The sequence below is a fragment of the Prinia subflava genome, chromosome 10, assembly GCF_021018805.1.
Source record: "Prinia subflava isolate CZ2003 ecotype Zambia chromosome 10, Cam_Psub_1.2, whole genome shotgun sequence".
Lineage (NCBI taxonomy): Eukaryota > Metazoa > Chordata > Aves > Passeriformes > Cisticolidae > Prinia > Prinia subflava.
The window spans coordinates 29069380-29095294 of NC_086256.1; the positions used below are offsets into that span (position 1 = coordinate 29069380).

Here is a 25915-nt window from a genome sequence, read left to right on the forward strand (position 1 = left end):
CCACAGCCGAGCCCGGGGTCAGGGCAGGACTTACAGAAGTGAGGGAAGGATCCCATCTCCAGGGAATAAGGAGCCTGCGTGCCCGGCTGCATTTCCAACCCGTGTCCTGTCTCTTCAGCAGACTCAACCATGAAGGGAGCTTTGGGATCAGCTCCCTCAGCAGCTCTGGGCTGTTGGAGAAAGAAAGGAGTATTTACATATTACAGAGCAGCATCTTCACAATCTGTCCTGGGTTACAAATTTACCTCCCAGACCTTGACCGGGGCTGGGGTTTCCTGTGTTTGCTTTTCAGGCTCCTGTCTCTTTGGAAAGCAGGAGATGTTGCAATGCCAGGGGGAGGGCTGGGGAGGGCTGGGCTGCTTGGGAAGGGCCCTGCCACGTCAAGCAGTCAGTCTGCAGCGGCTCTGCTGAGAAAGTGTCTCCTGGAAGTGACTTCTAATCCCAGCTCCTAAAGGAACAAAACCGAGCCAACCACTGCCATCCATACAGTCTGAGCATCTGTCTCAGTTCTGCTTTCCTCCTTCTCTCTGCCAGTTGACTTCTTTTGCTCATCTGCACCAACTCTATCTGGTAACAAGCATCAGGAAGGTGGCAGTGTCAGCCACATCACCCCTGGAGTCCCGTGGAGACCAAGCACAGCCTGTTTTGCCTCACCGAAGCTGTCTGAGGACAGTGGGCGCAGGTGTGAAGGCAGCAATGTTCTGTACACATTCCTGGGCAGTGTCCCTGGCTCTTGCAGGTGACCTGGACAGACCCTTGTCTCCAGGAGGCTTTCAGAAAACAACCAGCCTGTGCTGTGACCGGTTTTTCTGGTGCTGGAGTTAGAGCCCCTGGCTTTGTTCCTGTTCTCGCTTATCTCTGTTACATTCTCTAACCATGCATAGACATCTTCATGTTTGGATTTTGCCAGTCCTGATGGAGAAGAGCTACAGGCAAACATTCCTCTCCCCTGTCTGAACTGATAATCTTGGTATCTCATCTCCTTTGCATCCCTTCAGGCTGTGTCAACACCGCTGGGGTTGTGAAGGGCAAGATTGCTCTGCCTCCACTGCCCCATGCTGTACACTGTGTGCTGCCCAGCCCAGCACAACTCCACCAAGAATTCCTCTGGGGTGCCAGTCAGGCCTGCAAGGGGCTTTTAACCACCTCTGCTAGATTTCTCCACGTTTACAGCAACAAATCACGTGGGTCTCAAGGCGCAGGGGGGTCTCAAGATATTGCCCTCTAGAGACTTTGAGGATCTGGGGCCTCTGCACAGCTGAGATCAGCAGCCAGAGCACTGCCAAAGCCAAGCTGGGTCACACAGCCCCTTCCACAGCAGTGCCAAATGCCAGGACAGCTCCTGCAGGAGAAGCAGCCACAGGGAGCCCAAGCATGCAGAGCTAGCAAGGGTACCAAATGGCTGGTTTGGTTTTGCTTGCATTTTCAGGAAATTCTTAATCTGAAACTGCAACAAATTCCTCAAATTCAAGTTCTCATGGAGCTGAAACCCTGCACAGTAGTCTGGATTGACACCAAGGAGGTGAGAAAGAGACTCCTCTTTAGAAGCCAAAGAAATCCAGTGTGCTCCATCAGCCACAAGCATTGCTCCTCTTATGTCCTTGCACTGCTGTGGGTGAGATGGATCCAAACTCCTTTTCCTTCTTTATTTTCTTTTTACCCTCACAGGAAGGGTTGTCCAGCAGTCAGACCACTACTCAGGGACTGCAGATCCCCCTGAACCTGCCAGTGACCTTTCAGATCCACTCAGGCTTGCCTCCCCAGTGCCCAAAACCAGCAAAATTTTCTGAGCCCTGAGCCGTGGTGCTCAGATCCCTCTTCCCATCCCTTTCCCTTTCCCAGACCTGACACATTACAGCAGCTGCCAGAGCATGGAGCTGCTCCAGAAATGAATCTCCAGTGTGCCGTGGCACAGCTTTAATTACACGACAGGAGCCGTAAGAAAGGCTGTGAAACACGGCTCTCCCAAAATCTGAAATCTCCACTTGAGGCACTCCATGACGAGCAGAAGCAGCAGGACATGAGCTCTCCAAGCACACAAAAGAGCTGGGTCCTGTCCTGTTGATCCAGTCCAGCCAAACAAACTGCTGATGGACAGGACTGTGGGTTTTCGTGTGAGAGGGGAGGATTTACAGTGATACCAAAGGAATTATTTCAGCCCCGTGGTGACAGCACCCACCGGCTTCCTTACAATATTTTATTGATCTTGCCCTAAATACATGTGGCTGGAGGAAATGATGCATAAATTACTAACAAGTTAATTTCTTGCTCCGACACAGACTCACAACAGCCCTTTGAAGGGGAACCAGGAAAGACAATGTGTGAAAGGATAAAGGCAAGGAGACAAGCTTGGATGTAATAATCCCATGTGAATGATTATTGCCACAACTAATGTAATCTAATAATGAAGAATTTACACCAGATGTCCCCCAGAATATGCCAGGCAGACTCAGGATTCAGCAGTGGATCCATTTCTAAGGAAATCTTGTTAGGAGGGAAAAAAAAAAATGCTGTTGTCTGTTCATCAAATGAGAGGTTGTAGACCTTTATAGTTGGAGCTGTAACAAAAGCCTGCCTTGCAAAGCTTCCTGGAAGGGTGTTCAGCAGATCTGATTGTCCATTTGTTTTCAGGTGAAATTTAAGGTGTTGGGTTTGGCCTAGAAAGCTTCTAACAGTCCAGGAGCAGCCTGTTTCAGGGCTGACACCAGGATCTCCCCTGTCTCTCCCTGGAACTCAGAGGGAGCTTCTGGGACATCAGTCTCCAGGACAGGTGAATAAAGAATGGAGAATCACTTATTTTTATTTATTTTGAACTTGAATCCCTTCAGCTCTCTCAAGTACATCCTTAAAAGAGTGCTCCATCCCTGTCCTGGACATCCCTGTCGGCTACCAACTGGGCATTGATTTCCATGGAATGTTTGGCAATCAGCCAAACCAGAGACCCAACATCCACATCCTCTTCATTCAAAAACCATTGTGAGCTAAGTGTAAAAACAAGCACAAACCACTCTTTTTACTCTCCCTCCTTGCCTCTGTTGCTTATTCATCACGTCTTTGAAGGTATTTTGTACAGGTATTCCAAACACCTCTTCTGGAGCACTTTGGGGTTTGAACTGCTGCTCATAATTCCTCTTTAGTAACCACAGTTCTTTAAGTAGCTCTGTGGGATGAGGGGGGAAGGGAAGCTTTAGCAAGATCCAGATCCACTAAAACACAAACCAGTACATTCAACTTGAAAGATTTGTTTAAGCCCCATTAACTTAATTGGGACTTAACATCTTGTTCATTGGTTGTTCTCACAGAAGACCCAGAGATCTCTGCAGTGAACACGTGTGACACCAGCCCTGAGTCGTGGGCACTGTGTGAGCACAGTGTGACTGTGTCCAAACTGCATCCCCTGTGCTTCTCCTGTGATCCTCCTGTGCCAGGATGGTGGGGGCTGCTTGTCTGTAGAGATCTGTTTCACAGGGGCTCTCTGATCCGAGCCTGGGCGCTGCTGCTCTGTCCTGGCAGGCACACAGCTGCTCCAAAGGACTTTGCAAACAATGACACAAACACAGCTGCACTTAGGACTTGCAAACCCTGATTTTTGCCAGTTTGTGTGTCAGGCATTGCCGTGCCTAGAAAGGACTTGCAAACAGGACCAAAGATCAGGCCTAATTTTAGTAAGCCCTTAGGCTCTGCGTCCCCTGACCCTGCTTGCTTTGATGAAAGACAATCGTAGGATGAAAGAAAGCAAAACCCAGCTGGCACCTGCTGGGAGGGCGGGGAGAGAGAATCTGGCAGGCAGGAGGTTCCTACAGAGATTGCCAACACTACTACACATCTGATTTGCTTTTTTGGGCAGCATGGTGAATCCGAAGGTGATAAACATTTGGCTTGGCTGGCCAGACAAGATGTGCCCACATCAGACACTGCACTCGCTCTCCTCTCTCACTGGCATCTCTGCACCTCTCAAGGCAGCTCCTTCTGCCGTGCTTCACATCTCCAGCCCTGGAGTTTCAGTGAGGATTGAGGCTCCGCTGGAGTGAAACACATGAGTGGGAATAGCTGCTCCCTTGCAAAGAGCCGGCTGGCTGGCTGGCCTGCTGACATCTGGACAGCCAATTCCACATTTCAGTTTGCAGCACAACACAAGGGTTGTTGTTAGAGGGTATTTTGAGCCTCAGGAAACTTAGTTATCTGTAGTATTTTTAGGACAACAGCTTTATTTACAACTCAGTGCCACGGAAAGACAAATGTTTAACCAAACTGGGAATGACTTTGTTCTCCAAATACTTTCAGTGAGGAAAGAGTGACTCTGAAGTGGGAAAAACCTTGCTGTTGTCTGAGCAACAAAAGAGGTTAGTAAAGATCCTTGACTACCTTTTCTCCAGCTCTGAAGTCATGAAGAAAGTGCTGCAGCAGAGCTGTGCTCTTTACCAGAGAGCATTTTGTGCTCCTTTTGCAGCAGTTTCACTCTGTAAATCCCCAGCGGTGTCACTGTGCCGTGGAACACGCAGGTGAGCTGGCTCAGTGCACTCCTGAGCCCAGTGAGTCAGTGCCCTGCAGCAGCAATCAGGCAGCCACCTCCTCTGACACAGGGCGGGCAGACAAGCCACAGCTCCGGGCTGTGATAGCCCCTGTGAGCTCCCCAAACCCAGCCCTGCCCCCAGTGTCTCTCCAGAGAAGCCCACAGCACCGCGCTGGAGGGCTGGGCTGTGGAGAACCTGCACCCTGGGCCCACCAGCTGGGCTTTATGGAGATGCTCTGCCCTGCAGGGGTGGAAGGGGTGCTGGGGGCATTTCTGAGTTCGCTCTCTGTCACTGGGGACCGTGCCTGCCTGCACCGGAAACCACACTAGGAAAACACACAGGCCTTCGTGGAGGCTACAGCAATTAGGTTAATTAAGGGCTGGGGCAGGCCCATATGTTTTCTGATCTGTTGTTTTTTAGGCCCCCTATTGCACCTGTTCCCACAGCATCCAAACACCCTGAAGGCTTAGGTTTTCCCACTGGAGACATGGGAACAGAAGGATGGCTGTCCCAGATCACAGCAAAGGCCTGCCTGGCCTCCCATCAAGCAGCAGAAAGAGAAGGCAGGGGGCTGAGAATAGGAGGGGGTGAGGATAGGACATGTCATTCCCCTGGTACAGGTCCTCTGCTCCTCCTGGGGAGGTCCCAGAGCTCTCCTCTAAGGACTTCTGCATCATCCTGTCACCATCCCTGGAGGTTTTGTAAATGTGGGATGTGGTTCAGTGGGAGTTGGCACCAAACCCCTGGGGTTGCTTGGAACATCCTTTCAGACATGGGGTGCCACTGCAGTGGGAGCCACGCAGATTCCTGTCAGAGAGCCCCTGCTTATTGCCCAGGGTGTACAGCACCAGCTTCCACCTGCAGAATAACTCAGTCTGAGACAGGGGTTTGAAGAGCTTCTCAGGGCTCTTTCAATCCTCCTTTCTAGGATCCCCTGACGAGTTCTTTCCTCAGGTGTGAGCTCAAGGAGAACTCTGCTCTTCAGAGTTAATTTTGCTCATTGAAAAACCTGGGGGAGCCCATGTTCCTAAAACTCCTCCCAATGATCCATCCTTGCACAGTGCATTTCTCTAAGGTAGAATCACTTTCTAGAGCTTCATGGAGGTAGAGTACCTGCTGTTTGCAACCATCTCCATCCCCCCTGCTCATGCAGGAACATGAATAGAGTGCTTTTAAAGCCTGTGGAGTCTCCATCACCCATTTCTGCCACAAAAAGGCTGACCTGCAAGACTTTCTCCCACTTAGGAGGCAGGGAAGGATGTTGTGAGGGTTCATTCACCATTTAATGGGCTGAGAACCAAAATGTGCCCTGTGTTCGTGCAAAGAAACAGGAAGAAAAAGTGTCAAGAAAAAAGCTTTGACTGATCATTGTGAGTGTGTGTGTGTGTTACTAGCTTTGTCTGGCAGCATTTGAAACACTTTTGTCAGCAACTAAAGGAACCACTTCTGGATTTAATGCAGCCAAACTGGACAAATAGCAGTCTGGAGAAAAGGGGGTCTGTGTGTGATTTCTTTTCAGCAGTTATGTGACTTCCACGAGCCCAACAGTTGTAAGTAGTTGCAGAAACTTTACGAGATACTTTGCACATCTGGTAAGTTTTAAAAATATAGATTTTAAACTCAGTTGTAGGACAGGCACAGATTAGAAGACAAAACAGAAAAACTTCTGCTGCATCTGGTTGTTTCCAGGGGTGGCACTGATCAAAAGTGATCTGCTGAGAAGTAACAGAGATCTTCTCCTTGCTCTGACAGTGAGCCAGCAGTTCCTAACTTACCTGCAGAGCTTTCCTCTGCTGCCTTCAGCAGAAATACAGTGAGGACTGGAGAGGGCCCTTTCTCCCTGTCGTAGGATTGGGATTCCAGGACAACCCCCCTGTCTTTCTGCTCAAACTGTATCATTTCCCCACGGGATATCTTGGTTGTCCATGCAATGACAGCATTCCACCATGTCTGATTTTCATGTTATCTGGATTGTTTGCACTGACACGAGGTGAGGTAAAGCAGGGACATCGCTTTTTCTTGCTGTGTAGGCTGTGCTGCATTTTTCCCTTGGTTTGGGCCAGGCTGAACTTGATTTCCCAAGATCCTGAAATGAATACATCCTGCCTGATTGCAGCCCCTCCTTTCCAGAAACCATCCTATGGAATAAGCCCTGAACAAAGCGTTTCCCATCTCCCCTTTAACACTTTTCCTTCCACCCGAGGGCTCCATGGCCCAAGGCTTGCTCCAGAAGGCCTGAATTCACTGTGATTCCCTCATCCTGCCCACTCAGAGGCTGTCAAAAGCCAAAAATGACAGCACTGGAGTGCCAGAAGTGAGCAAGTCACCTGCAATTTCACACCTGCCATCGCTGCTTTCATGGCAGCTGGCGAGGCGAGAAGTTGATGAAGGTCCCACTTGGCCCAGGCTGAAAGTCAAAGCAACTGTTGGGCTTTTCAGGGAATGTCCTTCCCTGAAGTAGGAGGGCAGGTAGAAAACCTGCTGGCAGCTGCCTGGGGGCATCTGCTGGCTTGCTTAGGAGGCATTTGTGCTTTTTGCACGCTGTCGTGTTCTTGGCAGCAGCTTTCCTGAGCTGGGGAAAGCACTGGCCATCATCAGCTGGGGAAACACTTTCTGGGCTGCAGATTTCTTTCTGTGGAGCCACAGCTGAAGTGTATTGGCCGAGTCTGTGTCCCTTCTAAGTGAGGTTTAATAGTGCCAGGTGAGTAGCAAAAACCATCCAGCAGGTTTTGACTCCACTGATCAAATTTAACCTGCAATTTTGATTGTTTCTTCCTACAGGTGTGCAGGAGAGAGGCCATAAACCAGGCTAGGGAGCTCCGCAGGACAACTGTGCAAAGGCTGTGACAGGCTGGGCTCTGGTACCTGCTTTCCTGCTTTCCACCAAGTTCCTGTTGGTCAGTACCAACAGGAACCTGTCCTGCCTGTGGCTGGGCAAGCCCAGGCTGCATTTCTCATTTGATGAGAGTTATGGCTCCCAGGGAGCAGCAAACCTGTGCACTTCTCTGTGCCTGACCAAGAGCTTGTCGCAACAATTTGCTGCTCTGGGTCTGTGGACTGAAAACCCCTCCCCAAGCACCCAGCAGCAGCCACACAAGAGCAGGACGCTCGAGCCAAGGGAAAGGAGCCAGCCCCTTGCAAGAACCAGAGGAATCCACACAGCAGCAAGACCCAGGACAGAAACCAGACCCACAGAGGCCCAGGAATGTTGCATTGCACAGACACTGTGTTCTGCAGTCTGGCCTCCTGGCCCTAATATCCTCTGACAGCTCCCAGAGCAGGTTACAGCGGTTGGATCACGGCACCAGCTCCTGCGGGAGCCGCTGCTCCAGAGGCCCCTCCGCCAGGCCCCAGAGCAGCACGCCAGGAGCTGCAGGGATGTGCAGCCCCGGAGCTCAGAGCAGGGACTTATCCTCACAAGAGAAACACTGCCCAAACGCTGGGTGCAGCCCAGTCCTGAAAAACTGGCCCTGGTAAATGACTGCTTGTTTGGTGGCTCATTGCTTATGAAAACAGAAGGCACAAACCCAATCTGTGTCTTACGCTGTCTGCATCACCAGAGCCCACAGAAACACCCACCCCAAATCAAACACTGCCCGTCTTCTGAGACTTTTAGTGAAATTTTGTTTCTAACTCCCCTTGTGTCAGACTGCAGAAGTGAAGAAGCTGAAGCCACCCCGTGTAGCTGGGTTCATCAGGAATGTGTTAGGTTACACCACCAAATCCATCCCCTTGCCAAGAGCAAACACACAGAGCCGTGAAAGGACAGGCGTGCCTCCCAGCTAATGTCACCTTCACAGCTTCCACAGGTCACAGCACAAGCAGACACCAAGATGCCAGGCAGAACACAGATCCCGTTCTGAACAATGCCACGGGTCCGGAGAGAGATGAGGAATTTGAGAGAACCAGAACAACAGGAAATAAGGGAAGTCCCTCCAGCAAAGATCCTGTGGCCCACCGGTGGCTGCTCAGCACTGCACAGGGAGCAGTGACACAATGGAGTGACTAAAGCACTGCCTGGCAGCCAGCATTCCCATGGCCATTGTTGCCAGCACGGGAACTACACAGATAGCAAACAAGAGCTGTGTTCCCAGGCACTGGCAGAGACACATCCACGACAAATCAAATGACTTCCTGAAGCTCCTCCAGGCCTGGATGCACCATGCCATCATAACTGGCAAATCATATCCTGAGGCAGGAAAAACTGTGCCAGGAGGGGATAAAGAATCAAGCAACCTGGAGGAGCACAGGCTGGGTTTTTGCCTGTGTCCTGGACTAACGTTAATTATGAGGATAGATGTAACTTGAGAGTCACTGCAAGAAGGAGAGTCTTTGTCTGGCCTAGGGGATATATGGGAGGAGCAGAGGATGAATCCCACCCAAATGTGACCTTACTAGAAGAGTGTTGCCTCTAGAAGTCACAAGGCTTGGAGAAAGAGGAGGGATAATTTTATAGTCTTTGTTCTGGCAATAAAGCCCCTGTAATATCCCAGGGAAAACTGCTGGAAGCACCAGCTCTGGTCAGGAAAGGAGAAGCTGGACTGCCCTGGGCAGCGGGGTGGGAGTTGTGCTGGATAAGCAGCTTGTTCCAGAAGATGCTACATGCAGGCCATGCATGTAGAGGACAACAACAAGGGCAGGCCAAGGGATCCGTGTGGTGCTTTAGCTCTGAAAACAGCTCCTGCAGGGATTCAGAGCAGGGCGTTCCGGGCTAATCTCTGCGTCCCCTCAGGGAACCTGAGGATTACTGCTCTGCATCTGCTCACAAGGTTGGGGCCCACCTTGTCAAGGCAGTGGAAGTGCTGACAGCCACTCTCAGCTCTTTAATCGGTTTGGGACAAACAGCAATGGGCTCTGTCCCCTGTGGTGCAGCACCTCTGAAGTGACTCCCTCACCCACAGGCCCGGTGGCTTCTCTTGAGCCTTGGCTGGGGCAGGAATGCATCTCAGAGTTTGTCAGCAAGGGCAGGCTCCTTCAGAGCTACAGTTCAGCTTCCCCGGTTATCCCAGGGGCTGGCAAAGGTGACCCCAGCAGTGTCTGGCCCCCCCGGTACCTCCCCAGCAGCAGCCACGGCAGTGTTGGGCTGCAGCCCAGGCCAGGAGATGGAGGTCCCGAGGCAGCAGTGAGAGCTGTGCTTTCAACCCCATGCTAACTCCTTCACCTTCCCAGTAGAAAGAGCTGCAAAACCCCGGCCGGGCTCAGGGGCTCGTGCTGTTACTTTTGCACTGTTTGCTTCTCTTCCTGCTCTTCTCTCCCCCTGCACATGCCGGAGCTCGCTGCTGGCCCAGGCAGCTGGGACACAGCACTGCTGCTTCTCCTCCCTCCCCGGCCTGGGGATGCAGGTTCGGGATCGGCTCGGCCGCGCCAGTCCCAGGCACTCAGCCCCATCTGCTGGCTGCTCTGCAAACACGGAAAGCTCCAAGGGAAATTTCGGCTGGATGTTAGGAAAAGGGTTTTTATTGAAAGAGTGATAAAGTACTGGAATGGTCTGCCCTGGGAGGCGGTGGAGTCACCATCTCTGGATGTGGTTAAAAACCAGACTGGTTGTGGCACTCGATGCCATGGTTTAATTGAGGTGGTGTTAGGGCTGGGTTGGACTCGATGATCTTAAAGGTCTCTTCCAGCCTGGTGATTCTCCAGTAATGGACAGCCTTGCTTTTAATCAGACTTCTCCCTACCCTCACATTCTTCAGCTGAAGCCACAAGTCACAGGGCTGACCCAAACAATTTAAATTATTCACATTTGCAAATAGGGAGTGTTAAATTGAAAACATTTTATTAAAAAATGCTAAAAATAGGACAATACATATTGGGTTAAATGAGAGATTTTTTAATTTATAATCATAATTTAAATATAAATTAAGAGAGACTCTCATTTGAAGACTTCTAACAGATAAAAAAATCAAATTTTCAATACATAAACATACAAATCTCAGTCTTACATTCCATTTGTAAACATTATGCAGGCATGCAATCCTTACAAACACCTCCAATTTATTTTAAAATAAATTCTGCTCAATTGCTCAACAGACCTACTCAAGAACAAGTGTTTTACAATACATGTACAGTTAGGAGCACAGAAATATCCACAGTAAAAGCTGCACAAATAAATATATATGTATATACACATATTACAGTACACAATCCCACAGGGATGAGATAATTTCAGATCTACCTGCTGTGTTCAGAAACCAGAGTACACTGTGTAAGCACTATGGTTCCTAGTGCTGCTATAGTTTAAAAAAAGGTATCTAAGTTTTCTGGGATATGCAGCAGAAACCCAAATAATTACCCATATCACTCCAGGCATATCTATTGACTGGGACATCTTGAAATAAACTGACTTCCACAAACCAGATCAATAGTTTCAAAGCTGTTCAGTGAATATTTTGTCATCCTGATTCTTCTGCAAGCATAACCCCTGTGACTCCAGAGGAGACACCTCCAGCAGTGTAGTAAGTGATGTGAAATAATGCATGTCTTCACCTCACCTCGGTACCTTTGAGTGGAGCAGAGGAGGAACCAGCCTCCTCTTTAGGCAGCAGTGCACTGTTTGCTCACCATCTGGACAGGAGATGGCAAGCTCCCAGGTCAGGATAACTACATGGCTGAATGTAGGCAGGGCTTGGCCAGAAGGCCAGGGTTTTCTGCTTGTCTTCAATGGAAATGCCAGACAGCTTGAGTTCAAGATTTCTGAATCACACACAAGGTCAATCATCTTGTCAGCAAAAGGTAAAAACATCTGGACAGCTGCTGATTTGCAGGCAGTTTCATTCTCCAGAAATCTGAGACGTAAGTGAAGGTGGCTGCAGGTACTGTGGAGAGAACAAAATTCCTCCATAAATCAGAAAACTGGAAGAGATTACTATTTGCTCTCATCTCAGAGGAATTTTGTGTGCAGCAGGTAGCAGAACTGCACAAAAGTGCTCCTAATACCATATGCAGCTGGACAGAACGCTAAGCACAATCATCCTTGAGGAGCTGAACAACCATTTCTACAGCAGTAAATCCATCAGTCTTGTTAGGAGCTTCCATGCAATGCCAGGATGCATATTAGGTATCCCAAAGCACATATTGCTGTGTCAGCAATTGTACAGCAATTAGCAGCTCTGATTGATTGCTTGTGTGATTAAAAGGAAGAGAATTTGTGAGTGAAGCCATCGCATGTGCTTACCTGAAACGCCTGAGTTAGACATTCTGGCCAGCACTTTGAAAACTACCTTCACTGGCTGTTTCCTGCCAGTTCCTATCAAACAAAAAAGTGAAAAGTACTTTAATGATAACAGGTTTTTATCAAATGGATTTTAGCAAAGTGACGGCAGTGGGTTTTTTAATGTTGCTTTTTGAGACACAACTTACCTGAAAGGAATAAACTTCTTTGCTGCAAGAAGAATAAGAAAAGGTATTAGCATTTCAAGACAAAAGCCTTCACTCTTGTTGTCTAAATATTTGGGGTTTACTATTATTTTTTCCTTTTTCAGATGTTCATCCAAAAGGCAAACATGGCATAGAAGGAGAGTTCTTGAAAACAATTTTGGAATTTATCTAAGTGTGGGAATTACTGCTTTTTCAACAAGCGAAGCATTGGGCTTTGGAGGTTTTGGGGTATTTTTCCTCCACTGAAGATTTTTCAGGAAGATAAATAAAGCCGTGGAGCCAGACCGAGTGCTCACCTTTTCTCCGGAAGCGCCTTGCAAGCCAAAGGAGGAATGATGCTGTGGACAGCAGAGAGGCAGACGTGGCTGCTATGCCCACAGAGATGTAGCTGGCTTGCTCAGAGGCTGAAAGGATGAAAAGGTTTCAGTGAGATCAAGGGGCACTGGTGGTCTTTGAAGCCCTCTCTGCTTCTTCCCTTTCCCTGTGCTCTTCAAGAGGAACCAGAACTGCAGCTTGTAACACTAAAGTTTTCTCTTGATGAAACAGGACAGTTCCTGTACACAAGGCAAAAAGCTGAATACCAAAAATTATCCCATCCATTGCCAAAGTAATGGCACAGCAAGAAGCTCCCTACACCAGGGTCTGTCTCTAACCTCCAGCCCTGCATAGCAATTTGTGCTCCTTTTATTTTTCATGTTGCAGTTCATATTTTAACTCCCTGTGTGCTATCTTCCTCTTTGAGCAATCCTGCTGAGATCAATGAAATGATTCAAGGTTCTAAATTCTGTTCAAGCAAATGAAAGTGGAATTAAGCTTTTAGGACCTTAAGCAAAAGCATTCCAGGCTGGCCAGGGGTGTTCCAGCTGAGGGCAGTGACAGAGCTCTCCCTGCCTTGAATGAGAAGGCAAGGCTGAGCTTTCTGTCCTTTGAAATCACAGCCTCTGAGAGAGGAGCTCTGTGAGGCCTTTTGGCTGAGGAGCTCATCCAAGAAACTATCGGACCAAATTTAAAAAATCTCTAAAATTTTCCACTGAGAAACAGACTTATGGATACAGATTTCCCCACAAGGTTCTGTTTCTCTAGAAAAGCTTTTGTCTCTATTCACATGAAAAAAAGCTCATAGTGAGAAATATTTTCTTTAAAAAACAAACAGAAAGAACTGAAATCTGGTTTCAGGGGGTTTTTTTATACAAAAGAAATCAACATTTCCCACCAAGATCTTTTAGGATTTTCCCCCTCTTCTATTTTGAAGCATAATGAGTGATTTTGTTGGGCTTTTGAATTTTTGGACTTCACTACATGTTCTACTCACTGGTTGCTATTGCCACCACTACCACCCTTCCATGCCTCATCTGACTAAAAACCTCTGTGGCTGCTCACAGGCAAAGTACCTTCACATGTGGGCAGGCTGGCACTCCAGTTTCCTGAAAGGCTGCACTCCAGGACACGAGAGCCATTGAGACTCCATCCTTCAAGGCAGCTGAAGTGGCAGGAGGTGTTGTAGGTGAAGATCCCAGCCCCGTGGGAGCAATCCACAGAGCCTTTCTCAGGAGAACTCAGTGGTTCACACTGTATGACTGAAACAAAAGAAGATAGGTTAAAGTCACTAAGGAATTTCCTGTCTTTGGCCCAATTTTTTGCACTAGTAAGTGTACAATTTATTTGCAAATTAATTTGATTTTGAGATGGGAGATGCTCAGAGCCATTAGCAGGCATTCCAAGTCCCAGCTGAAAACAAGGGAGCAAAGAGTTTAATTTGGAGCCAGGGCCTATAGGAATATGGATTTCTGTGTGTTCCCCAATGACCAGAAAACTGCAGTTTCCAACAGTCTCACCTTTGCATTTGGGCACCGGCTGTGACCACTGTCCCTGTGGCAGGCACTCAGTGCTGGACGAGCCCTCCAGGACATATCCCTCACCGCACTGGAAATCACAGCGGGAGCCAGAGGTGAGCTCTGCAGGAGCGCGGTCACAGCTCACGGAGCCTTCTGCTGGCCGCGGCACAGCCTCACACCTCACAGCTGCAGCACAAGAGCACAGCAGCCATCAGCACAGGCCCCGGGACAGCAGCACGGCAATGCCACAGCCCTGGGGGCTCAGGGGAGCGGGAGAAGGAAATTACCTGCACAGCTTGGCTGCTGCCTGTCCCAGGCCCCGGCAGAGCCGCACTGCAGCGTAGCTGGTCCTGTCAGGGTAAACCCTTCCTCACAGGTGAACTCACAGGTGGTTCCCCAGGTGAGCTGCACAGAGGGGTGGGAGCAGTTCACAGCCCCATGCACAGGCACTTCCAGGGCAGGACAGGTCACAGCTGGAAGGCACAAGAGACAGCACAGAGCTTAGCTTGGAGTAGGTCAGGATGAACACTCTTCTAGGAGCTGGCAAGAAGACATGCCCTGCCTTGAGCTGTCCCCTACAGAGCCATCACACCTCCCTTCAGACCTAGCAGTGTCTCAGGAACAGAGATTTCAGCAGGCTGCACAGTGCAACCAGAACTTTTAAATACCCAAAGCACACAGGTTATCCTGGGAATGGCTCCTGATTACTCTCCACCCTGAACTGCATAAACCGACACTTGCTCCCATTTGGGGATTAAAGAATCCCTGCCAGAAGACTCCACTCTACAAGTGGGTTATTGTATGTGTTCGGGACACTGCCCCAGAGGGCTGTTTGTCACCCTGCACTGCTGCTTCCTCACTAGTACACGAGGCTAAATGACCCCACTCTGAGATCTCTCATGAAAAGTACCACAGATGTGGTGGGGATGAATGTTACTCTTTGATTACAATTGATTAAAAAGTCTGTTCAGATTCCTCAAACTTCAGTCAATGGTTTCCAAGCCAGCAAGTCTCACCTTTGCATTTGGGCACCGGCTCTGACCACTGTCCCTGTGGCAGGCACTCAGTGCTGGGCGAGCCCTCCAGGACATATCCCTCACCGCACTGGAAATCACAGCGGGAGCCAGAGGTGAGCTCTGCAGGAGCGCGGTCACAGCTCACGGAGCCTTCTGCTGGCCGCGGCACAGCCTCACACCTCACAGCTGCAGCACAAGAGCACAGCAGCCATCAGCACAGGCCCCGGGACAGCAGCACGGCAATGCCACAGCCCTGGGGGCTCAGGGGAGCGGGAGAAGGAAATTACCTGCACAGCTTGGCTGCTGCCTGTCCCAGGCCCCGGCAGAGCCGCACTGCAGCATAGCTGGTCCTGTCAGGGTAAACCCTTCCTCACAGGTGAACTCACAGGTGGTTCCCCAGGTGAGCTGCACAGAGGGGTGGGAGCAGTTCACAGCCCCATGGACAGGCACTTCCAGGGCAGGACAGGTCACAGCTGGAAGGCACAAGAGACAGCACAGAGCTTAGCTTGCAACAAACCATAAAAAGTTTTTTTCTGTTCTGAAACTTAGCAACACACTCACTTAAAGAGGAGCAGCTTTAGAAAGGGATCTATTATGCCACCATCTCAGAAAGCAGACAGAAGGGGAAATATTTTAAAATGGGAAACTGGTTCTTGAGGCAAGACTGTTAATTTATTTGCAGCTCATGACAGCAAATTTTACAATGCAAAATTTCTCTATTTTGACTGCTGCTGGGTGATCTTTGATGCTTTTATTTGCTTAGAAAAGCATCCCATTCTAAGCCAAACACCTCAGAAAATGATTCCTACAGTCAGGACTACCTGGCCTGTTGAGAGTAGTCTCACAGTTAGGTCACCTCATTTCCCTGTTCCCACCTAAGAGCTGGAAAAGCCTTTCCCTGCAAGGAACAAGGCCAGAACATTCATCCTACTCATTTCACGTCCTCAGGAGCAGATCTCTGTGCTGAAATAAAATAGCACCTACACCATGTAATTAGTTACAAAGGAATTGGCCAAACTTCCATTTGCACCTGCTGCCCTGTGAGCAGCCCTGTGGTTTACAGGGCCATGTGCAATGCAGAAAGCTCACCTTTGCATGCTGCAAGGGGGGCAGACCAGAGCCCAGCAGAGGTACAGTGAATAGATCCCAGTGCAGTCAGCTCATAGCCCTCCTCACACTGAACTGTGCAGGACGAGTTGTAGCTGAAGTCCCCCAATGGATGGTGGCACTCAAGGCTCCCATGATCAGGTTTCTTCAGTGGATCACAACTCTCAACTTCAAAGAAGCACAGGAAGGTACACAGTCAGTCTCTTTGGCTGAGCAGGTAAACCAAGAAGCCAAACTGAACACTAGCTAGCATGAGTTGGTCAAAAAGCAGGATGAAATAATCTTACCAAACTCGCATTCCGGCCCATAGAACCCAGGGTTGCAGTGGCAGGTGTGGTTGTTGATAGTCTCTATGCATTCTCCATGGCCACTGCAGAGAGATGGGTTGCAAGAAGCTGGGAAAAAAAAAAATAAAGCAAATTATGAAAGAATCAACAACAGCCACTAATGAAACCTGGCTAGCACTTTGTTTATCTTTCTAGCCCTTTGTATACAAAGGAAAATCAGAGGGTTTGGTGTTTAGGATTATCCTGTCATTTCACAGAAGAATTTCTGAAATGCACACCTTTTACAGACTAGCTCACAGTAAAAGGATTCTGCTGGCTGTAAACGCCAAGACCATTTGTTCTGAGGTAAATATTAGATGAAGTTAAACAGCTCATCCCAGCCACCACCTCACCTCCCCAGGGTCACACTGCAATGACCTTTATCACACCATACCTGTGTAGCACAAGGCGACCTTCTTTTTCTCACACTGCTCATCATTCCATTTGCCATCATCCTTCCCTCTTTTGATGTAGATCTCAACGCAGTCCTCGTTGTTCCCTTTGCCATTTGGCTCCCCTGAAGCCCAGTTCCTTGCTTCTTCTGTCAGTTCTTTGTTAGTTCCAGTCCAGGTCCACACGTCATTAATTTTTCTGATTCCAATCCAGTAGTAACCCGGATTGAAGGGTAAGAAGGTATTGAGATGCTTGATTTCCTCCTTGTTCTGGATGGCAACCAGGTTAGTATACTTCTTTCTGCACCACAGCTCTGCTTCCCTGTAGGTCATGTTTGTGTCTGAATAATGGTACGTCCACCCATTCACCCCCTGCAGAACTGTAAGTCCTAGAACGAGAAGATATCCAAAAGTTGGTGTCTGACTTCTCCCCTCCTCTCTCTCCAGAAGAGGACATTTAAGCTCTATAAATATTGCAAACTTGTCAGTATCTGAAAATGCATAGAAACTAGTGGTAATTATTTTATAAATAATCACCTGGCAAGCTTCAAAACAGGCAAGTCAGCTTCAAGTACAGAGACTTCAGCCTATGAAACTATGTCTGACCAGACAAAGCTTTAAGACTGTAGGAGCCAATTATGGCTTTGACAGGCAAGCAGGGAAAACGTGCCATTGCATCCAGAGGTTCTTCTGTGTGAACACAGCCTCAGGTGAATTAGGGCAGGTTCAAAAATTCTGTTTGATGCTGAGCTCAAAGAGAACAGTCACACTAATATTGCCATCCCACTAGTTTTCCACACAGAGAAATACACACTTACCATAGGTAAGAAGAGATAGGAACTGCAAGCAAATCATGTTCCTGAGAGATTTCTCTATCTTGTAAGCAGATGGCTATGAGAAATCAAAGAAACACATTTTTAAAAAACAAATACTGAGATGTCAAATTTCCATATAAACTACTGACCATGCAATTTTGCTACATACGTTTAAACAAGACTTAAGTAGGATTTCCACTTTAAGGAAATTACTAATTTTAAAACAGTTTTTAGTATCAAGAAACTTTAAAATGTAAGCAGCTTTTAAGGAACACGAACACAGATTTCCAGCTGTCCAGTTCTCCTTTAGCTGGGCAATGAAACAGAATAGCAGAGTCCATTTCTACTCACAGTTTGTAGCTGCAGTGTCCAGGTGACAGAATTCCTGTGTGCTGCGTCCCAGAGACTGCTTTCTGTGGCTCAGTGGATGAACTCAGCTGTGCAAATCAAGTTCAGCTTCAAGTGTCTGGACTCTGTAATGCTCTGCCTTTTATTTCCTCAACTAGCCTTCCCTCCACGAGACGGGAAATTCCGTATGGAAAAAAATTTCTTGGAAAATCCCAGGATCTGGCCCTCCCACATACGTCAAGACGGATGTTACCCCTTGCCAGATAAGCCCTCCCAGAAAGACGCACTGTGCTGACAAACTGCCAAGTGCCACATTAAAAACTTTTACTGACAGAAACACACAATTCCAGGATATCAACGAGGAGGATGACAATAAGCTTGAATTAATTGCATGAATAAGCAGATTCCAATTTTTCACTTGGCATAACGTTTTGCAGCAAGGAGGTGTCGGTTCTTCCGGTCTCTCGGTAGGAAAGGCACCAGCACTCAAAGCTGGTTAACCAAGTTGGGGTAAAAATGGAAACTGGAGCTTTGGATGAGCCCTTCCTTGTGGATCTCAGCTGTGCAGAGCTCTCATTTGTGGTCGGTTTGGCAGACCCAGGATTGCTGAAATTCTTCACAATACAGGTTCATCAGTCACTTGTAGCAGTCAAGCTTGGAACGTGGACCTTGCTTTGAAGAGTCCCTTGGACCATATTCTTCAATGTCCTGATCTCAGTAGAGTTACAGCTCCTCAACCGTTGCATACAATATTTCAGACAATACACTAGGAATTAATGCACAATTATTGTGTATATCCTGATTAATTATACTTCTGCATAAAGCTTCACCATTCTGGGTGGATTTAATGAGGGTGAACATGCAAAGGGCTCAACAAGAGCTGGCAGCAGTAGGAGGCCACAGGGTAGCGCCCGCTTCATGTCTGTAAAGCATAGTTAGAGTTTATACAGTGCATGTTGGAGCTCTGATTTTGGAGCCTCAGTCTGTTCTTACAGAAGAAAAATCAGTGGCTTCTGGATTCCAAGCTAACATCAACTGGTATCGCCCAATTTTTTCACCAAAAAAAACCCCAACTGTCAAGTAGCCAAAGATCCCTGCCCATCAAAGAAAAGAGCATGGAATAAAGAGTATATTCTAAAACAGCCTCAGTTACTAACAAATCAGGAGAGTTGACTAGAAATTGCATCAAAGTCTTAAAAAGCAAGTCAGTTACTGAAGAACGAGAGGATTAAAACCAACACACTGAATATTTGTAGGCAGAGAAACACTTTCTAGTAGGTGTGAACTAGCAATGCTAGAAAAACAAATGGACAATCAAGAAACTGCAAAGCTGAGGTTAGCTTTTGGCTGGCCTGGGCAAGCCTTGCTTAGAAGAACCAGACTTCCTGAGGCTTCCAGGCAGCATCAGCTCAGGACTTCTGTTTATTTAGCCTCAGACTGGGAATGAAAACTCCTCCTGTTTGCCAGCCCTTCTCTGTTAGGAGGCTTTACCACCTGAAGAACACAGACAGAAGCTGGTGCTTTAATGCACCTTTACAGCACATTATGCAGCAGGGGTTCTGTAAACATTATTCTACTACAAACTAATGTTGATCATTCTTGATAGGGCAGGGAGTTTTTTTGTTTTGTTTTCTAAAGCATTGATCAGCTGTTATAACTGTATGCACAGAAAATGTATAGACAACTTCAGGACAGTTTTTATGCTCCCAGGCACCAAGAGGCAGAAGATGCTACGCCTTTTCCTGGAGATTCCCTTTTCCAAGTCATTTAATGAGCTTCCTACTGGTAAGCACTCATCCTTGTCATGGCAGAAACTCTGAGGAAAGCTCCGAGGAAACTTTATCAGAATCCCTTTGCCAATGGAATCTCCGGAGGAAGGAAGAGCTTATTGCATAGTTTAGAGTAGTCTTCCTTTGCAGGGGCTGTCTCAGACCTCTTGTCTGCAGTAGATAAAGAAAGCCTCACAAAAAAACCCAAAACACCAAAGCCTACAAGCAATATGCTTGTAAAAACTCCAGCCTAAAAAAAGACTTCTTTTTGTTGGCTGTATTCCCTTGTGCATCACTGACATGGGGCTCTTTTTGGTTTTTCCCAGGGAATTCTGCTATCTACTGATTACATTCTTATTTCCCTGTAATGTACTGGAAGATGAAGGCAAAATTTCAGGAAAAAAGAAAGCCTGAAAAATCATTCTCAAAGCCCTACAATAGAAGTTAAAACCTCATTATTAAAAGTCAAAGGCACTTAAAAACTTCAGGGGGACTGGGATTCCTACAAGCTAAAGCTCATGTTGGATACTAAACCACATATATATTTCAGGAAAAATACCTGTGATACAGTTACTTAAGTTGAACTGCAGACAATCAAGCTAAAAATGCCATGCAGCCTGACCTTAGCTGCTTTCTGTGTTACCTATTTATTCTCTTCTCAAAGTTATTTCACAATCATGCTTTTTTATTCTTTTGCCAATTGATTTGGGAACATAAGATCCTCATTTCTTGTGCTGTACAGAGCTGGATGAAGTTGTTGCTTTCTTCTTATACTACCTGAGCACAGACATAGTTCCTTAAAATTAATACAATTAATAATTAATCATCTCTTCCAGAAAAATAGGAGACTCCAAAGACAAATTTTTAGAAATGCTGAACACTTCTTGTTTCCTACGCACTCCAGACTTTCATTTGCACAAGTGAAAGTCCAGCTTTTTATAGGGAACACTCCAGATCACCTCTTTTCCCTCACAAACAGAGGTGCATTGACAATTATGTAGCCACAACTAATTTTCCAGTTGGAAAGTTCACTTAAGAGGCAACTCTGAGACATAAAGAGTAAGAAGGGGCTATATAAACAAAATATATTTTGGATTAGGAACAAAAATATTAGGAACAAAAATAACAAAATGTAGCCAAGACTGCTATTTAAAGGACAGCAATTGACAGGATATGTCAAATGTCATTTCTTTCTATATAAAGGAAAGTTAACATTCACTGCAGTAGTGTCATGCATTGGGAAAAGAGAACAGGTCAGATTATGGAGTGAAGACTACTTAGGTTGGTTAAAGCCAATCAAGCTACAGTTAAAAGATTCAAACCCTCAGGAATTAACTTGAAGAATATGAGAAAAAGGTGGGAAAAGGTGGACAAAAAGCAAATATTGCCTCTCTGTATCTCAGAAAAGAAGATCAAGGTAATTTGAAGCAGGCCTTCCACATGAACACCTAGAAAAGACACTAGAACACTGAAAAAATGTTAAAGAAAACCATTGAAAAATCAGCAGCAGTCTGCTAAGCTGTCAAGAACAGCTGATATTGATATGATTGATCTGTTCCTGGCAGATCAAGCTGGCTTGTGCCTCAAGGCTGTGTCAGGAATAACAAAACAATAGCGCAGCATGGTTGGCACGATTAAGATTTTTAATATCGTCCCCTGAGACGTTCTTATGAGGAAACAAGTGAAACAATGTTTAGCTGAAATCACCACAAAATGAGCACACAAGGGATGGAATCACTACTCAAAGGGCATTTTTTCAAAGAACCTTATGTGTCCAAGAGAACTGTTTTATTCCTGTCCCACTGTAAAAAAAGAGTGCTGGAGGAAAGAAATCTGTACAATCTTCTAAAACCCAAAAGGTGTTTTAGAGTATTTAGGAGGCACGTGATCAATAATGTTTCACATCCACTTGGTGCATAACAAGCAGTGGTGGATTGATTTGTGTTGCTACAAAGTTTTATTTTAAAAGTTTTCAAAGAGCCCATGAATTACTAAAAAAGGGGTTTTGTAGAGACTGCCTTTCATTGGAAATTTGCAAGATTTGGTTTGAGAAACATTTTTTCAGTATTCTATCAGTATTTCAAGAAAATTTAATGCAGTGGAAAATTATTTTACTTTATCTGAAACTCTGTTGAAGAAATCACAAACCCAAGACAAATACAGAATGTGGTGGGATCCCAGGTAAACAGAGTATATAGATGTACATTTGTACATACAGAAAAAGACAGAGATTAATTTCCCATATCTTTTTCAAAGACTAGTTCTTTAACCACAATATTGCATCTACATTTACATATCAACAGACAAAACCAGAGCCTTAAGTGTCTCTGAGTAATCCAGTTCCGCCTCTCTCCCAGAAAATATTTTTGTCATTCCTAAATTAAAACACTTGATAAGTATTCCTTTTAAAGTGCTTTGTATAATGGACATTTATCCCATGGCAAATAGTCATAGAACCACTTGAAATTTTGAAATAGTGGAAAAACCTCCAGCTTCACCCACAGTAATACTCACTAAGAGAGGAAAAGTAAGCTACTTAGCCAGCTCTGAGGGGGGAAAAGGAGTTTTAGTGCCAGTAGTGAAGGTGTTTCCTGTTTGGAGAGGAGCTTGCAAAATTTAATTATTTAGAAATTAAGAGACAAAGGGTTTAGAGGCACAAATTTTCCCTGAGGTCCAGATGGGAAGAAAAGATAATTTCCGAAAACATACTCATCCCTCAGCCTCTGTGTCTGATTAAGTGTGAATAAGGTAGGCAATGCCACTGCTACAAAGATGCTGGAATTTCTCAAGGCTGCCTAAGGCAGTCTCCACTCTGTCTGGAGTGGAACCCTGGGAGTCAGAAAAATCTTATCTCCACTTCTCATTTCGGGAATGCTGATGTGACTCATAGTGCTCAATTTCCTCCAAACAGGCAAAAAATAACCACTGAAGAATCTAACCTGAGGCTGGAGGCGGGGGGGGGGGGGTCACTTGCACTGGCCTGGTGTGATTCAGAGCAGTGAAAACGTGAGCAGCAGAGGAAACAACAACTCACACCTCGAGTGAAGATAAAAGCAGGACCGGCCTTAACATCACACACTGGCTGCCTGCAGTTGCAGGTGGAACTGATCCCATGCACAACTTGATTATTTCTAATTCCACTGTTGGAAATCACAGAAGAGAAGCTCTTGGAGCCTTGTCACCCTTCATGTACACATAGAAAGAATAAGTATATAATGCATGCATTGACTGTTCATTTACTGTCCCAGCTCTGTTCCACAGCCCATGGTCTCAGCAGGGGACATGTCACAGAAGTGACACTCACAGGGGATGCTGGCTCTGAGGAACAGAATAGCTACAGCTTTTGGCAAGTGAGAGGAGTGAGAGCAAGTTTTGGGGTTAGGAGATTAAGGAGGTGGTTGAGACTGTAAGAGTGGTTATCATGAGATATGACTTTGGTTTTGCAGATTCTTTGCATTGCTTCTGCCCAGCTCTGTTCCTATAAAATATTGGTTTGATTTATCAGAGAGCATGTGACCTTGTCAGCAGCACTGGGGTGCTGACATGACCCACCATTCTTCATTTGCTGTATCAGGAGGAAGAAGATACAAAAAGGAAGATACAGCAGCTTCACCCCCGTATTAATCCATTTCACCATAAATTTATGAATTCCAAGCTTCAGGTCTGTTCTCTTCAGTGCTCAAGTTCAGCTTCAGGTACATCATTTTTATACATCAATGGACACGGTATTTGAGTCCTTAACTACAGCAGTATTCAAGAACAACCATTAAATCATTAAACACAGCATTCATTATAACAAATATAACCATCATGAAAGGTCCAGCACCAAAACTACTGGAATTCTGTGGAATGAGAACTTACCACTGGGTATCTGAAATCTTCAAGACCAAAGCACAAGGAACAACTGCACAGCACTGAGAAGTAAAACCTGACCCAAGAACAGCCATCAAAGTGTGTCATTCATACCACTCATGACTTTTCTCAGTCAACAGACCATGAGAGAACAGAAGTTCTGGAATTAAGAACTCTTTCGGGAGCTTTTTTTGCCACAACCATAACATCTATGAATTATTCAGAGAAAGAATTTATGTCCATCAGCTGGATAAGTAATTACTTTTTAGTAATTTTTAACATAAGATCCATTTTTAACATAAGATCATTAGTGAAGTATACTTTAATTGCTATATATAATTGCTGTTTCAAAAACAAAGAACTCATCACTAACGTTGAAAGCAATGGTGTTAAATTACTTAATTTGATCACTTCCCAGACAAGAAAACCCCAAAAAGCTGGCGCCACAAGACCTTTCAAAGTTCCAGTTAACTGGTACCAAGAAAATTAGGACTTCCCTTAGTTCCAGGGCTTGAAAACAATACTTGAACTTTTCCAGCAAAGATTTTGCACTCCCAACACTTTAAGATTTCTTGACTCATCAGGAAGGATGGTCTGTCACCCATCCTGAAATTGTTGCATGTTTATGTTTGAGCCTACAAAGCGATACACAAAGTCCATTTTCTCAAGTGCTGAGCATGCACCCCAGCCCACAGACCCTGTTAATCACCCTTCTCAGGTAAAGGGTTGCAAGCACTGGAACAGCCTGCCCAGGGAACTGGTGGGGATACTGAGATGCTTAGGGACATGGTTTAGTGGTGAATTTGGCAGTGTTATGTTTCTGTTTGGATTCTGATCTTACAAGGCTTTTCCAAACAAATGATTGATTCTGTATTTATCCTTCCTGGTGCATACTAGTTGTGGGTTTTTTTCCTCTCATTTATCAGTAGGCATTTACCCATGATTTGTTTTCACATGATTGCAATCAGTAGCAGAGTCTGGTTATTTGGCCCAGAAGTAATATCACTTTCATAACAGGTATGTTATCAGCAGGAAGAGAAGGAATTGCCATTTACCAGCTATAAAACAATATTGGGCCTGCATATAACATTCTTACTTCAGGCAGCTAAGAGTTCAGTTAATCTAAATCCCCACAATGAGGATACACAAATACAGTGGGGAAACTACCCTAGTCTCAAAATAAAATGAAAGATTCAGATTTATGCCGACCTGAAGATAAGTAAATTAGGAGTGCAGCTGCTCTATACCCTCTAGAGTCAAATACAGACAAAGGTTTATCTAAAGGTTAAGTCAAAGGACATAACTTCAATTTATATCCAGAATTATGCTTCATACCATAACCATTCCCCATCCATCATCTTCATTCTGATTTTTTCTTAGGAGCTGCAATCCCAGCACCATGACAAAGGAAGGGCATGATTTCCCTGCTGAGTGCCTCCAGCCTTAAATCTACCAATCAAAACCCCCTCATATCTCTACTCCATGAATGCAAATGTGTGAACTTATCTTGAAGAAAAGCAGCTGAAAGGCCCATCCTGATATTCAGGATGTCACATATCCCACATAAATGAACTCTGATCAATTAAACAGCTCATTCACACCGTTTGTCTCTGCAGACCACAAAGGAACAGCTGGGCCTCGGGAATCATCACCTGCACACTGCTTCCACCGTGCCCCCAACAGATGGTGCAAGGCACGGACACCAAGAGCAGGGAAGGACAACCAAAGGACAGCAGAGCCCCGCAAACAAACCTAGAGAGCTGTCTCATTGAACAAGGGGACTCTGGGCAAGCGTTCTCTCACTTCAAACATGAACAATCCTGTGACAAGCAGGTGATATTTATGGTCATTCAGAAGGAGAGCCAGAGAGCGACAGCTCCTGGTAGGAAAGTCCAGGCTTTTCAAGGAATAGATACATGTCATGAGATCCTCGCTAAAGAAATGCCTCTCCAGAAGCCTATTAGAAATTTATGTCTAAGCCTGGGGAAGAGAAAGCAGCGAGGAAGGCTCAGAAAAGTAAAGAAGGGGCTCAGAAGTTTTCTGTATATAAACAGATACAGCTGGTACAAAAAACCCAAACAGATAAAATAAACCTTTTGTGAGTAAATGTAGACCAGAAATTAGAGGGGGTTTTTAGCCAGCAGAGCAATGGGGTTATGAAACTGCCTTCTATGAGGAGCAGAACAAAACTTGGTTTTCCCCAGATGTTGTTCAGTTTCTGAAAGGGATCATTATTTATGAAAGCAAGATATGAGGGGTCCAGAAGAGGCCCCTCACACTCCAGCATACTGGAGGTTGGCCTGGATTCCTAAACTTCAGCACACAAACCAAGCCTCTGGCTCCTGAACTATAAACGCACAGATGACAAAGATGTTAATCCCAGGAGAGATAATGTTACTATCCTGCATTTGTTCTGGCCTCATTCCTAATCTGAGGAGCTGCTAATCAACAGCTATAGAAGAGACTTTATTAAATCCTATTCAATTGAATGGGCCAAGCAGCAAAGAAGACCTGTGATATTTGATGTCCATGGCAGATTTTACAACAGTGGATTTTCTTTGCAC

The 25915-nt window shown here is 46.1% G+C and overlaps 1 protein-coding gene across 3 annotated transcripts; it reads right to left on the minus strand.

The window, feature by feature from the left end:
• Positions 1–10316: 10316 nt before the first annotated feature.
• SELE (selectin E) lies at positions 10317–17896 on the minus strand. 3 transcript variants are annotated; one of them, XM_063406642.1, is made up of 14 exons: positions 17734–17891; positions 17386–17458; positions 16570–16956; positions 16137–16244; positions 15832–16017; positions 15030–15215; positions 14743–14928; positions 14014–14199; positions 13727–13912; positions 13283–13468; positions 12188–12295; positions 11874–11895; positions 11689–11760; positions 10317–11329 (listed from the first exon to the last, which is right to left on the minus strand). In XM_063406642.1, the coding sequence occupies exons 2-13, from the start codon at positions 17420–17422 to the stop codon at positions 11703–11705; spliced, it is 1836 nt and encodes a 611-aa protein (XP_063262712.1). In that variant the 5' UTR covers positions 17423–17458; positions 17734–17891; the 3' UTR covers positions 10317–11329; positions 11689–11702. The 3 variants fall into 3 exon arrangements, with proteins under 3 accessions (XP_063262712.1, XP_063262715.1, XP_063262714.1); XM_063406645.1 differs by lacking the exons at positions 14743–14928; positions 15030–15215 and having other exon boundaries at positions 17734–17896; XM_063406644.1 differs by lacking the exons at positions 13727–13912; positions 14014–14199 and having other exon boundaries at positions 17734–17895.
• Positions 17897–25915: the final 8019 nt, after the last annotated feature.

Coding starts and splice junctions, on each gene's coding strand:
- SELE (XM_063406642.1), bottom strand. CDS start 17,422: ATGATTTGCTTGCAGTTCCTATCTCTTCTTACCTATG. Junction 14,929..15,029: donor GCAGCAGCCAAGCTGTGCAG/GTAATTTCCTTC, acceptor CTTGTGCTGCAG/CTGTGAGGTGTGAGGCTGTG. Junction 13,913..14,013: donor GCAGCAGCCAAGCTGTGCAG/GTAATTTCCTTC, acceptor CTTGTGCTGCAG/CTGTGAGGTGTGAGGCTGTG.